Below are 15,061 nucleotides of genomic sequence, written 5' to 3'. Positions count from 1 at the left end.
CATGAAGGTAGATTCACTGACAATGCTAGCTACTTACTGAGACAAGGTATTTGTGGTCCAATTACTGCTAGGGTCATCTTGTCTCAGTAAAAACCTTATCTCTGTAAAAGGAGCCTGAGCATTAGCTCGCTGGTGGTGCAGGGCATTCCTAATAAAATAATTCCAGCTGTCCCTTGTCCCCTGTTCAATCCAGGCATAAACCACACCAATAAAGCTGGACATAGGGCTAAAAGGACTAAAATATACATCTTTTTAGATAAACTCCATTTTCTACCTGCCAAATAACTGTAATGGTCAAAACTGCCCATAAAATAAATCCCTGAGATTGAAAGTTATCTGCCAGATACCCAACAACCAGCCATCTAAAACACAAGATTCCAGGCCACATTGCCTGTAAAGAGGGGCCAGAGTCATAAAGATGAAGCTGACTCCCAAGAAACATTGGACAATCGTATAGAACATCTACCCATACATCTGGCATTATATGACAAAAGACACTTTCCTTTCAAGCATATGAAACTCTTTAGGACAGTCATAATGCCCTTTTCAATGTAGTCTGTTGTATGATAATTGTATGCTTAATGAATATGTAATCCTTCCATTTTCCTATGTTATGTTTGGTCTTAAATGTATTATGCAATCATACTTGAAACTTTGGAGTAAGTTCCGTTAATGCACAACACTTCAGTTTCATAATTTAGATATCCTATGAACATACTACATCCAAAAGTATGTGGACACCTGACCATCACACCAATGTATATGTGTTTGTGGAAAATCCCACCCCCACCCCCCTTTTCTGGTATAACAGCCTCCATTCTTCTGGGAAGGCTTTCTGCTTGATTTTGAAACATGGTTGTGGGGATTTGAGCTCATTCAGCTACAAGTGCATTAGTGAGGTTGGGCACTGATGTCCTGTGAGAAGTCCTGGTGGGCAGTCATCTCATTCATCCCAGAGGTGTTCAGTGGGTTTGATCTCAGGGTTCTCAAGTTCTTCCACACCAATCTTGGTAAACTTTGTCTTTATGCACCTCACTTGGAGCACAGGGGCATTGTCAAGTTGTAACAGGTTTGGGACCCTTTAGTTTCAGTAAAGCGAAACGTTACTGCTACAGCTAGACTGTCTAGACAATTGTGTACTACCAACTTTGTGGCGACAGATTGGTAAAGGCTGATGTATTGGTGTAATGGACAGGTGTCCCCAGGAACTGCCAGAGGACAATTGTCAAATCAAAAGCACCAAATGAAAAGAGGCAGGAAAACTGGCACTCCTGACACTGACACTCCTCATAAATACATTCATCTGTGAGTTGGGCATTGGATTTCTATCCATTTGGATCATCAACTTCAGAGTTGTCTTTTGACTCTGGCTGATCTTGTATCTTGCTGATCTTCAGCATCAAGCATAGTCAGTGTCTACCAGTCTCTACCAAAGCCTTACAATCATAAGGCTTTCTCCATGATCTCTGGACAAACTACTCCAATTGTATGGCTGTACTTTTGGTGTGATTACTGCTAAAAAATTTTCACAGAGTCAAAAGATTCCTGGACAAGCTGGCTTGACTAGATGTTCAGCACTATCCCTGTCAAACTGCACTTACTGAGTCATAGCCTAGCCAACTCAAATGAAGCCACTTCACTGATCAGGACCACAGGACATGACTATCAAGCATCTCTACGTATCTCCTTCAGTGCTGGCACGGTAGGTTTAATTTGCTTGTTATGTAGATCAACTCTTGATTAAAAGTATATTCAGTGTCAGAATAACCACTGCTATTTGCCCACTTTACAGAATATTATCAAGTCAAGTCAAGTAGATATTTATTGTCAGTGCAGTCATATACAGTGTACAGTACACAGTAAGATGAAATAACGTTTCTCCTGGACCCAAGGTGCAAGATACATGTATGACATACACAGTGCTGATAGGACATAAATAAAGTACCACAGGCGTAGGAAGGATGGAGGGAGGTGGTAAGGGAAACAGTTGGGGTATGTACACAGATGGGTAGCAGAGCAAATACTCCAATTACAAAAAGAACATTTAACACGATAATAAGACATTACAGTTAACACAGGGTCCAAAGCTGCAACTAAAATCAATTTAGTAAAAAGTGTCAGCGCAGTAATGCTTGTAAAACAAACATGAGATGAATGATGTTTAAAGTGACAATGCAATACTGTAATGAATCTGTACAAGTGTTGGTGAACTGTAAACAGTATGTCAGGGCATTAATGAACAAAGTGACATGTGCATTATTATTTATTTAAAGTGTCTGTTCACTAGCATGGAGGGAGTTACTTGGATCCCAAAGTGATATGTGTAGGGAGGAGCAGTGTTCAGGAGTCTGACAGCCAGGGGGTAGAAGGGGGTTTCCCAGTCTGGCAGTGCTTGAGCGGATGCTGCCGAGCCTTCTGCCAGATGGCAGATTGGTAAATGGATTGTGGGAGGGAGGGGGGGGGGGGGTTGGGGGGGGGGGGTTCGGAGGGACACGTCCATAATGCTGGAGGGCTTGTGGATGCTGTGTGAGTGGAAAATGTCCTGAACAGGGGATAGAGGCACACTGATCCTGGGGGTTACACTATCCACTGTCCACACTGCACAACAAAATCAAGAAAACAGCATTAACTTATTATTAACTTATTATTATTAGTAGTAAGCGTCTTACCTAACACAAAATATTCCATAAAACTGTCATGTCAGTGTCCTCCTCTTCCCTGTGTCCCTTATTATGTATCCATGCACACAGATGGCTTGGGATTGAACTTTGTAAGTGGTGGATCCACAATGTTCAAAAACATCAGAGACAAGATGGTGTGGATGAGAAGGGATGCACGCTGTGAGCTACAAATGAGATTCATTCTCTGCTCTCAAGCCTTCTTTCAGAAAGCCTTCTTTTTTCAGAAATATTGTTAGGATAAGAAATATAATGTCACTACATGGTGCAGAAAAATTAGTTCATGCCTTCGTCACCTCTAGGCTGGATTACTGTAATGCCTTACTGTCTGGTTGTTCTAGTAGATTCATAAACAAACTCCATTTAGTCCAGAATGCAGCTGCAAGAGTCCTTACTAGAACCAGAAAATATGACCACATAACCCCGATCTTATCCACACTGCACTGGCTCCCAGTAAAATTTTGCATTCCTTATAAAATACTACTATTGACCTATAAAGCACTGAATGGTCTCACGCCACAGTAACTGAGCAAACTTTTGGTCTTTTATGATCCGCCACGCTTACTGCGATCAAAAGGTGCAGGCCATTTGTTGGTACCTCAAATAGTGATGGCTACAGAAGGGGGAAGAGCTTTCTCTTACAAAGTCCCACAGTTATGGTATAGCCTTCCAATTATTCTAATTATTGTTCGGGACTCAGACGCAGTCTCATTGTTTAATTCCAGGCTGAAAACACATTTGTTTACTCAAGCTTACCATGAATAGATTTTTTTCTTTATGCAAAGTACACAGTCTTATCCATTACGGGATAGTAAGCATACATAACCATCTCTCCCTCTCTTTACCTCCCTTGTTCTGTCAGGCCACACATGATATTATGGAGATGCCAGTGATCCTGACCCTTTCTGCTCTCCAGACCTGCCTGATCCATCCTGATGCATTACCTCTGGATGGAGATCTCATTAACTGGAGGCTACAGCCTGCCACTGAGGACGACCCCAAGCAGTGCAACCTAGAGATTGCTAAAATCTGTATCCTGTGTTTATATGTTTCTGTAAAGCTGCTTTGAGACAATGTCCATTGTTAAAAGTGCTATACAAATAAAACTGAATTGAATTGAATTGAATTGAAAGGTCCTTCATGTTTATGGCCCTCCTCTGAGCCGCTAACCGTGCCTTCAAACGTCCAAATGCGCACTCGATCACCATACGTGCTTTGGAAAGCGATAGTCCATAGTACTGCTCCGTTGGGGTAACTCCGCCATTGGGATATTCTTTCATGAGATATGGATAAGCTGAATCACCTAGAATAAACAAGAGTTTATGGCAAGAGGGAACTGTCCCATATTTTAGGTTGCCTCTCAGTTGTGAATTAGCAAATATGCGCGTGTCACGTACACTGCCCGGCCATTTAACAACAGTGTCCGTGAAACAGTACTTGTGGTCACACAACGCTTGTACCTTCAAAGACTATTTACCCTCCCTCTTAATAAAGTCTGTGGAATTAGACAAAGGATTTTTGACCTCGACGTGTGTACAGTCAATTGCACTGTGGCATACATGTGTCTGATAGAAGTTGGTGACAAGTCCATTAACTTCGGGCTCTGTTTTCAGTGTCTTGATTTAGTCTGGACTCAGAACGATAGTGGTGGCCTTATACATGATGAAACTAGATTTGTTGCCGATTGCTCTAAACATAGCTTGCCTCTTGCGCATGTAGGCAGCTGCAGTATTATAAAATACAGAATTTAACTGCACAATGGCTGCAAAAAATGACAACAAAGCCAGCAAAGCTTGCACTTCAGTCTCCATGTTATTGTTTATACGGTTGTCAAGGTAGCGTAATGGTCATATGATAGGGGCTTGACGAATCAGGGAAGGATATGCAATGATCCAGAGAACCCAATCAGGGAACAAATGTGGGCAGCCACGCCTGCATTTTCAAATTGGCCGTTTTGGTCAGTTTACACTAAAATGCAACCCGGGAGTTTTCAAACTAAAACGGGGTCTTCAGTGTTTCCAAAAGTCTTCATTTTCGAGGGTCGAAAAAGCCGGAGTAGTGTAGAGGACAGGTGTAACCATAGCAAAAGTTATGTGTTTTAAATTGAAAATGCACAAGTGTGAACAGGGCCTTACAGAACAACCTGGCAGCCTCCTTGTTTCTGTCCCAAATGTAAAACAAGATTTGGCACCCTCAGCTAGGTTGCCACTCTGGCCTATTGGACTAAATTGCCAGCTGAGATCTGTGATCTGTGTATCCAGAACACATTTCTGAACAGTGGAGCCCCTAGCACATAGGCCATGTATGCCCTTAAGTGGAAATTCTGCAAATGAGGTAATGATGCAAATTGACCTTTTGGACCTCTGCTGTTGCTACATGGGCATCACCATGCACTTTCTATAAAAATTTTTACATTTGTCAATGTCAATTTTAATGTAATTTTAATATCACTTGTCCCAGTGGTGTTAGAGTGGGGGTTATATCCGAGCACCATTCAGGCAGGCATAGTTGGCTAATGTTATCCAATTGTCACACAACAGCCCTGGTGGTTATCATGGGTAAAATAGAATGATAGTTACACACAGATGGGTGTCAAAATACACTATGTTCTTACTCTTGTTACAAATTTCAATGGCAGAGGACCAATGGAGAGATTAGGCTAATTTAATAATACTCAGGTGCCACAAAGATTTTGTTTTATAGCTAATTGGAAGTAAATCTAATACATTAGTGCAAACAAAATCAATGTGTAAGTGTAGACAGTGTGTCTTTGACGTAGAGAACCAATTCTAAGATATACTGCAAGATTGGGAGATGGAAAGGGGGATTATGGATGTAGCTCTTAATGTAGACCTTGTTAGCTACACAAATCCTGAGAAAAATAAGAAAAATGTGCCTCCCTTTTTCATTACCTGATTTTCTGTGTAGTTTTTGACATGGATCATTTTGGAAAAGTTTTACCTGGAAACCCGGAAACCATATTTAATGATATTAGCTATTCAGGGACACACATGCTATTTTGGACAAGACTGAACAAAGTTATGTCTAAAAGTGCTCAAGACAATCTGCTAGACTGTCTGCTGGATAACTTGATGAATTATATAGCTCACAGTCTAAAGTGAGAGTGTGATTTCAGTTGAACTATATTGTTTAACCTTCACTCCAGATGGATATACTGTAGCTAGGAATCCAGGACTACCTGACAGTATATGGTTTTGGGCCCCTGGAAATGTCACCACTTTTCACCTTAATAGTGATGACCCGGTGCTGCATACATTTACAGGGTAGTATATAATTGTACAACCAAAGCTAATAAGTATTTTAACTATTCTTATGTCATGGAATGTAGCTACAGTTACAGGTTGGTGAAATATACTGCTGAACACTTCATTCACTACAGATCAGTCCATCAGGAAATGAGAAATGAAAGGGGGGGACCCTTAAAACTTAAAAAAACTTAATATTTTGCTTGCAGATCATTTGTTTAATTATTTTGGCACCACTTGTTCTGAAACAACAGTAAAGCATATTTTAAAACAAAAGGGATATCAGAACATTCCCATGTACTCTATCCATAAAAATCCTAACAGCTGCATTTATCCTACACATTATATCATTCTTTTACAACATATTTGTAGACTTCACAGCCTATGCCTTCTAGTATGGGTCCTATTTTATTGCCATATAGCATTATATAGAGCATTATTATATAGAATATGTGATATGAACAAGCTTTAATGTACATGCAGATGAATCATGTACAAAATATGTGCTATGTGTAACTATCTGTGGTCAGTGTAAATGCAGCATAAATAATGAAGACATCTATAAACAATGTTTACCTTTATTTGGGTTGACAAACGATTTAAGGCAAGAACAGTATAAAAAAGCAACATAATTTCGTGGTACAGTATAGTTGACATTTAGTAAAACCTCATGACTGAAAGGATGAACCAAACTACAACACTGACATATATTTCCAAAGATGTGCTTGTAAACATATTTAGGTAATGCAGCACGATTCAAGTAATAAAGGGTACTACTTTATCCATGTAAGTGAGGTTGGATAGACAACCATACATTGCACTGAAAACAACTGTACATAAGTTAGTATTGATTGCTTGTTAAACTATGTACAAAATGTACATCACAATAGTACTATATGGCACTGAGACATGTTGAGTAACTCTTTTCACTGAACACAATACAGTCGATTAATGGCTATGGCCAGAGCAATTTCATGTTAATAGGTTAATGCGGACATATCCACTGTACAGTCACTTGTAATCTACTGCAAATCATCCTTTAGCACATAGAGGTTATAAAATATCAAATACATTCAATATCATAGTACACAACAATACATGTGCATTCTACCAGCTAGATGTAGTCATTTACAGGCAGAGTAATTACAGAAAGGTTTACATGTTTGTCGTTTATGACAGGCACCCAAAAAGCAAATAGCATATATTACAAAAACTTATCTCACCAGGGTAATGCCATTACATACCTATACAGTATTTCATAACATTATTAACACTGCATTGTACCTCTAATGTTACATTCATTCATTAAAAAAATGAAAGTAGCCTCACATGGAGGCAATGAATAACACCATGGAATTGATGTTTATGAGTCCTTGTGTGAGCCAGGAACATGTAGTTTGAACTCACATCTTCCCATCATTCTTTGCAATTGTAAAATGAATAATCAGTATTCACAAAACACCTACTAAACAGACAGCAGCTTTTTCCAGTCAAGCAATAAGGCCATACATACCACAGGAAGTGGTCTGTGTGGTTGCCACTTGCTGACTGGCACACATGGCTACTGTACTCAGACCTTCAAAGATGTTTAAACCAAATATTAGAGCGAAGATCCTCTTTTGCTCACCTGGCAACCACCTTTTATGCCTTTTGTGAATATTAACCGGTACTGAGATTTGTTTAGCTTTTCTTTTCACCTTGAAATTGGTCATACTGCCCCGACACAAGAGAGTAGCTCATGCCCAGATGAGTGTGATGATGTGTATGAAGGTGGTGAGCAAATGGAAGAGTTTCTCTCTCGCGCTCTGGGTCCCTGTCCTCCTGTTCAGGACCTCCTGGCTCCCCAGGCTGAAGAAGGTGAAAAAAAAAACTCTGAATGAAATCACAATTCAATCAACATGAAAACATAGGTTGTGTGATTAGGAACTTTCTGAACAAACCCACCACAGGACATTTTCCATGGTATGGATGGTTGTGATGTGGCAGCAGCTCAAGGTCTGTAGGGTCAGAAACTGTCTTGCTATGCTGCATCCCACTTGAATCCTCCCTCTCAGATGTCTTCCCATACATAGGGTAATGGAAACCTAGCAGGCGTAAAATTTACTGAATGATTATTGTTAAGAGTAAAAGAACCTCATGTAAAGAGAAATTTTTGAGAAATCCATCCAACATTACCTGGGTAGTTGTGCACCAGTGCTGGTGACATCACACTAAATGATGTGTTATTTGTCTCACAAAGATGTAGGTATGGGTAAGAGTGCTGGTACTGGATGTAAGATTGTTGAGAAGATGACACAGCCACTCTTGTATTCTGTGGGTTTTCAGAGGTTTCACTAGGTGCCTTTTCCACCTCTGCTCTGGTACTCTCCTCGATGTCTTCAGAAGGTGTCTCACAATGTACATTTTGAAGCTCAGCTTCCAGTCTGGGCTGTGGCTCAGGAGGCACATGCCAATCTTTCCCCTTGTCTGGGCCTATTTCCTGAGAGACCTTGTTAACCTCTTGATTTTGCTGCTTCACATATTTGGACTGAAATGAGTGGCTCCAGGACTGTGATTCTGAAGCCTAAACCCAGAGGAACATCTACCGTCAAACAGTTTAGGGTTTTACAACCAACGCAATCAGACATCTACAATGGGACGTCCATTGTCATACAACAGAAGCGATTGTTAGTTTTAAAGGATAAAGGGGCAAATCTGAGAATTTGAATTCAATATTAGTTACATCAACATCAATTAGGATCCTCAGGGCACAATATTATACTTATTACATGATACACAAATTTTAAAGACTATGAAATGTTACACTTAAATCAAAGACATTTCTAAAAATGTTTAGACATTTTCAGAAAATTTCAGAAAATGTGTAGTAATGTCAGAGACTTACATTTAGATATGTTATATTTGTATCCACATTTGTTTTTGCATTTTGACATTCTGAGTTGAAGTCTTCAGACTCCATGTTAAGCCCCTGGTCTTTTGTTATTGACATAACAGAAGACTTCACCTGGGGCTGCTGAAGAGATAACTGTTTGTCCAACTCTACATAGATGAAACCAGGTTTTGCACAGCTGATTTTAGCAGAGTTTGTTCCCTTATGAATGGCCACAGATGATGATATTATCTGTTTTGTATCCTCTTTTGTTCGTTCTTTCTGCTCAGGTCCACGTCTAGCTTGGGCTCTGCTATGTTTGCTGCATTGCACATCATCACAGCATGTCTCATTCTGTTGCCTGTGATTGTTTGGAACTATCATAACCTTCTGGTCTATAGGAGCATTACGAGCATACTGTCCATAGTACAAGGACTGAGCTAAAGCAGTCTGCGTTTGTGTGATAGCTAATTGAAGCTGTGACTGAGAGCTGGTATCAGCAGTTGATTCTGAGGTTTTCAGATCCTCACTCAACTCTCGAACATCCTCCTTAGTTCTAGCATAAGGTGTTGAAACCTTTAGGAAAGCAGCAGAGTTTCCTTGTCCAGAGTGCATGTAGCCTGGAAGACCATAAGATTCATATCCATGACTGTGAGTTGATGCCTGAATTTCTTTTCCCAGGGCTGTAGTGACAGAAGTAATTGGAATCTTGGGATTGATATTTCCATTCAGATTGGAATCAGGAGCTGAGTTTCTCCTTGATCTAGAATTTAATCCTCCATCCTCTGCCACATCTGATATGTCTGAGTATGCCGGACTGTTGGTCTTGGTAGTACTACTGTCACAGTTTGAAAGTGTGCCTGAGTCCATTCTTGCAGAGCTCCCAATAGAGGGACTGGGTGCATTGTCAGTGAAAGTGTACACTTTGTCAGCTTCGGCTCTGATACTTGCCATTCGACTTTCTTGAGTTTCACTAAAACCGTTAACAACATCCTGCTTGCTCAGATGCTCTTTTAACAAGCTAACCGGTAAATCCTTTGCTATACTTTTTATATCATCTGCTTTTATGAAAGCAGGATCAGCTTTCGGACTTCTTGAATCTTTATAATTTCTATCCTTTAGCCTGTGCTTCTCCTTTCTCCTATTTTCCTTGCTTACCACTATGGCTGCATTTGCCATATTAACTTGTGCAACAATATCCAATTTTGGCTTGATGGGTTTCAATGAAAGATTCTTAGTCTTTGTAAGAGCAACAGATGGTGAAGGTTGATGAGAGGAGCCATCTGTGACTTTACTAGGAAATGTAGGAATAGCAATAAGCTTTGGAGGTGCAGGAGTAGTAACAATAAACCTGTTGGTCCTAGTTTTGGCTGAGCACCTTTCAGCAACACCATTTTCCTTTTTAACTTCTCTCTTATCAATGACACCCTCAGCTTCAAGTTTGGGCATCTCTATAGATGAGTTACGATCTGTAATAAGGCAGTTCTCAAGGACTACAGACATGTTCGAAATAAGTGGCAGGTTGTTTAAGTCATCGGTGGGTCCCTCTTTTCCAATCACATTCCTTCGTTGCTTAGAGTTTGTGGTGGGACTGTGATCACTGGTGAGTAGTAACTTTCTGTTCTTTAAAGATCCACCAGAATTAAGCTTATACATGGTTCGTGGCTTCTTGGAAATAATATCGACATTCTCACTGGAGTCAAGGGGCATGTTGCTGAGCGATTCATCATAATCAGAGAGCCGGTCCTCACTCTCTGCCTCAAACTCTTGCTTGCTGGTGCTGTCCAAGTGTGCATGCGATTGGTGATAGCGAAGCCCATTAATATGTTTGTATTTCTTGTTGCAGTTAGGGTGTGGACAGTCAATTAGCATTGGTGAGGCACAAACTTGGTCCAAAAACATTGGATCAGATTTCCCCTGTGGAGTGGATGGAGCACTCCTAGATTTGGTGCGGATTCTTTTCCCATTTCCATTCCTAATGTCCTCAGAAACTAAGGTCAAATCTAGATCTGGTGGAGCTTTGCTTATCCTTTTGCCGCACATAAGTGAACTTGACTTAATGTCCTCTACTGAAAAGTATGTAGGGTTCCTACAGGTACTAAAGTTTAGACTTCCTCGTCTCCCTTTGTTGCCTATGCCCACGCCACGTCTCTTATGAGTCAGTCCTCTTATCTTGGAGAGACCAGGTTCTGTCACAGGCTGATCAGGCACTGCCAATCTCATCCGTTTACCCCGTCCACGCCCACATGTCATTTCAGAATCACTCATTGGAGACTCACAAAACCTATTGAATAAAAATGGGACATGAAAATAATTGCATTAATGATTAAAACCATATAAAACATATTTGTTTAATTGTAATCTAGGAAGAAAGAGTATTACATCAGAGATTTCATCTATTTGTATACATGAAAATATTGAACTGTTACCGAGGGGGAGCCCAGTCATGTTTGGTACAATCTAAGAGCGTTCCCACATAGGTCCTTTTTCTCCATGTCACATTCACAACAAGCACCCCTGAAGTCAAGCAATCAGACAGAAATAATAACCGGCTATGAGTCATAAATGGCTTACATAAATGTCCAAAAATATTTAAACAGTTCTGCATAATAATGCATAATTCTGCTATGCCTTAAGTGCCCTTTCTCCATCAAATTGATCACATTTTTATAACTTGTACATAACATGTATATAACCTGGACAAAACTCCCACAGAAAATACTGTTAATACACAACATATTTATTTAACCCTGTTTTACTATATTTTTGCATATATTATCTCTATAACCTGACTTATTTTCTTCATATTTTGAGACATAGCCTACAATATAAGCAATTTCTTGTATAGTATTTTGTCTGGATTCACTATGTGATTGATCTCAGTCAGAGTTGTTAGGACGGTGTTCTAAAATTTTAATTTGCTTAATCAATATGCACCCAGTGTCTCCACTGCCCTGAAATGCTTAAACGCTTTAGTAGGTGATTCAGTCTCCCAGCTGCTTTGTAAATGTAGCCCAGTGGTGCTCATGGCTCATGGCAAGACTTGTCTTGTGGCCTTTTACATGTATTTGTCACACATGCACAGTATAAATTAATGAATCACATTGTTCCATCTAATTTTATTTACACCTAGCTTATGAAATATATTTTATTGACTCTTAAGGGGTATAAAATTAGGGCAAGAAAATCAAATTATGTGGTATCTTAAAAGTAATGCATCATTGTATGTAATCCAGTAGCTCAATTACACGTCCTTACCCTCCTCTGTTTCATGCCAAACAATCCCTTCCAGATTTACACTTGTTCCTGGTTGACATGGCTCCATGTAGTTTGACTCAATAGCTCTTTCAGCCTCTTGTGTATTGGTCCCCACTGATCTGGTTTTTATACTTAACTGATAAAAGAGAAAAGAGCAGGTACACAGTGGATATTTCAGTATGCATAACTGAAATCCTTCCTTATACTATGTATGTAAATATATATGACTGTAAATATATTTAACTGGATAAAGGACATAAGATAAATATCAGAACAATGTAGACATATAGGGACAATAGAAAGCAAGGGGTTGGGGGGGGGGGGGTGGAGACTCTTACTCCTCTCTAAATTAAAACAGTAAATACCACATGAAATCACATCAAACACACACACACACACACACACACACACACACACAAACACACAGTGCTTTTGTCCCAATTGGAAGGAGTGATTCTGCTCAGGTCTCCAATAGCAACAGCCATCAAAAAATCAAAAGGGGTGTCTAACAAAATACAGAGGAAATGGCTGACAACAACTGAATACCTAGAAGTGATGTATTTATAACCAATAATCCCTTGTTCCATTTTTTTTTTTTAAATAATGCGATACGGAGGATTTGTGTTTTACTTCCAATATCTATCTCTTTACAGAAGATGTAACCAAACATGACTAATAAAGGACCACATCACTGCTCGTTTGGCATATAGCATTTTTTGTTTGCATATGAGAGCTCCTTTATCGCAGTTCACACGCGCGCGCGCGCACACACACACCTTTACATTCATTTAAAACCTTCAGCGTATTTCACATTGAAATTGCTCATGACACATTTTATTATGATGTCCCTCACCAGTAATGCTCACATATTTGGCCGTATATCAGCCTGTAGGATTGAATTATCGATTGCACTCATCGTCAGCCTGTGATGAGATGTGACACACGGCACAAATTTAAACCCCTAACGTTTGTCTATGATTATCAACAAACGGACGCCATTCATGTTGAACGAGCGGAGACTGGCGCAAAGAAAGCATCCTAACAAGGATCGCTGGCTGTCTTACCGTTTTGTGGTTGAACTCTCTCTCGCAGCTCCGTCCATCCTCCTCCACAACAAAAGCACTAGCCCGTATCCCCTTTGCGTCCATTTCGTCCCTGTCCATGACCGCCGTTCCTCCGTTTGCACAATAGCACGCGCTCTCTTCGTTCCTCCCGAAAGCACGGCCATTCTCGAATTCAAAGGCTTCGCCGTGCTTCTCTTTACGCGTCCGCACACAGTCCTTATCTTTTTTAAGTCCTTTGCCTTGATGTTTTCCCCTCTTGCCCTCTTTGCCTTTGGCGCACGGAGCGCTTGCATCATTCGTATTCATTTCGAATGCCTCTCCAGGGCGTCCTTGAGCTTCACGCCGCTTGGCGATGCACACTTTGGGAAGCGCGCGCAGCGGCGGCGGGTCGAGCGACCGCAATTTGTCGCCGCCGTCGCTCGCGCAGGAATTGCGCCGCTTCTCTTTGAATCTCCTCACCTCAGTGCAGAAACTGGCGGCGGGACTCGCGAGGCCATCGAACCCGGCGCTGGCGCTTTCCGCGGCAACACTGAACGGCAGCTCGTCCGCGGTGCTTTTTACGGTCAGAATGCGATTCATCTCCGATTTCCGGCGGTCCTTTTCCAAATCGGCTTCCAGGTCGATGATCAGATCGCCGAGTCCGATCTCCCAATCATCGCCGCTGTCGTACGCATCAACTCCGTTTGCCTTACTACTCTGCCCAGTGGAGGATGTGACTGACATTCTCCACATTGAATATCTGACAGATAGGGTGATGAGTCCTAAATCAACAGGATGGGAGGGTATTAGGTATTAATGACTTATTATTATTTCATGGTAAACAGCATATGCCAAATTTCTTGGCACACCTGACCCAGTGATTACCTGGCATTAGTAGTCTTCTATACATGAATCTGATTAAGGGTCATTCCACGCTTGTTTAACACTGGTGAGTATGTATATTTAGTTACTTTATTAGGAGCACCAAGGGGTGGCATTGCCCCCCCTAAAAATCTGGTGGGCCACCCCAGGTGCCCCCTGCCCAAAGATTTTTTTATTTTTTTTTCCAATTGTTAATCACAACCCGTGTACTCCGGTACACTAGGTGGCGGTAAGTTGGTATAGCAAGCCATTAAAAAAATTGCAAAGAAGAACAATAAAACTCACACTATATATACTCAAAAAAAACAAAAAAAACAAAAAACAAAAACAAAAGAAACGTCCTCTCACATTCAACAATTTTTATTTCCAGCAAATTTCTTAACATGCACAAATATTTGTATTAACATGAAAAGATTAAACAACTGAGACATAAACTGAACAAGTTTCACAGACATTTGATGGACAGAAATGGAATAATGAGTCACTAAACAAAGAGGGGGTCAATATCAAAAGTAACAGTCAGTATCTGGTGGCCACCAGCTGCTTTAAGTACTACAGTGCACCTCATCCTCATGGACTGCTCCAGATTTGTCAGTTCTTGTGAGATGTTACCCCACTCTTACACCAAGGCATTTGCAAGTTCTCGATCACATCTGGGGGGGACACATGGTTACACGTGGTTTGTCACTGCAAGGCATATCAGATGTCCTTCCTGTCTCCCTGTAGCACTGTGTTCGGTGTCTTACATTACAGACATTGCAGTTTATTGCTCTGAACACATCTGCAGTCCTCATGCCTCCCTGCAGCAGGCCTATGGCATGTTCACGGAGGTGAGCAGGAACCTTAGGCATCTTTCTTTTCTCCTGGTGTTTTTCAGAGTCAGTAGAAAGGTCTCTTTGGTGTCCTAAGTTATTGTAACCGTGACCTTAATTGCCTACCGCCTGTAAACTGTTTGTGTCTTAAGGACTGTTTCATAGGTGCATGTGCAATAATTGTTTATATACATGTGTGTGTGTGTGTGTGTATATATATATATATATATATATATATATATATATATATATA

The 15,061-nt window shown here is 40.7% G+C and overlaps 1 protein-coding gene across 1 annotated transcript; it reads right to left on the bottom strand.

The window, feature by feature from the left end:
* Positions 1-6,373: 6,373 nt before the first annotated feature.
* On the bottom strand, positions 6,374-14,857 carry znf608 (zinc finger protein 608). Its single transcript, XM_053624997.1, has 8 exons — positions 13,136-14,857; positions 12,072-12,207; positions 11,243-11,330; positions 8,829-11,097; positions 8,120-8,507; positions 7,889-8,028; positions 7,642-7,792; positions 6,374-7,520 (listed from the first exon to the last, which is right to left on the bottom strand). Exons 1-8 carry the CDS (start codon positions 13,865-13,867, stop codon positions 7,435-7,437), a joined length of 3,990 nt encoding a protein of 1,329 aa, XP_053480972.1. The 5' UTR covers positions 13,868-14,857; the 3' UTR covers positions 6,374-7,434.
* Between the last annotated feature and the right edge of the window lie 204 nt (positions 14,858-15,061).

Source organism: Ictalurus furcatus, chromosome 5 (assembly GCF_023375685.1).
Source record: "Ictalurus furcatus strain D&B chromosome 5, Billie_1.0, whole genome shotgun sequence".
Lineage (NCBI taxonomy): Eukaryota > Metazoa > Chordata > Actinopteri > Siluriformes > Ictaluridae > Ictalurus > Ictalurus furcatus.
This window is presented reverse-complemented; position numbering and strand designations above follow the sequence as displayed.

What these genes read in the sequence shown, in the direction of transcription:
- znf608 (XM_053624997.1), bottom strand. Translation starts at nt 13,867, where the DNA reads ATGTGGAGAATGTCAGTCACATCCTCCACTGGGCAGAGTAGTAAGGCA. An exon ending in GAGAGTTCAACCACAAAACG is followed by an intron (nt 12,208 to 13,135) that starts GTAAGACAGCCA and finishes CTCTTTTATCAG; the next exon opens with TTAAGTATAAAAACCAGATC. An exon ending in ACTGGTGCACAACTACCCAG is followed by an intron (nt 8,029 to 8,119) that starts GTAATGTTGGAT and finishes TACGCCTGCTAG; the next exon opens with GTTTCCATTACCCTATGTAT.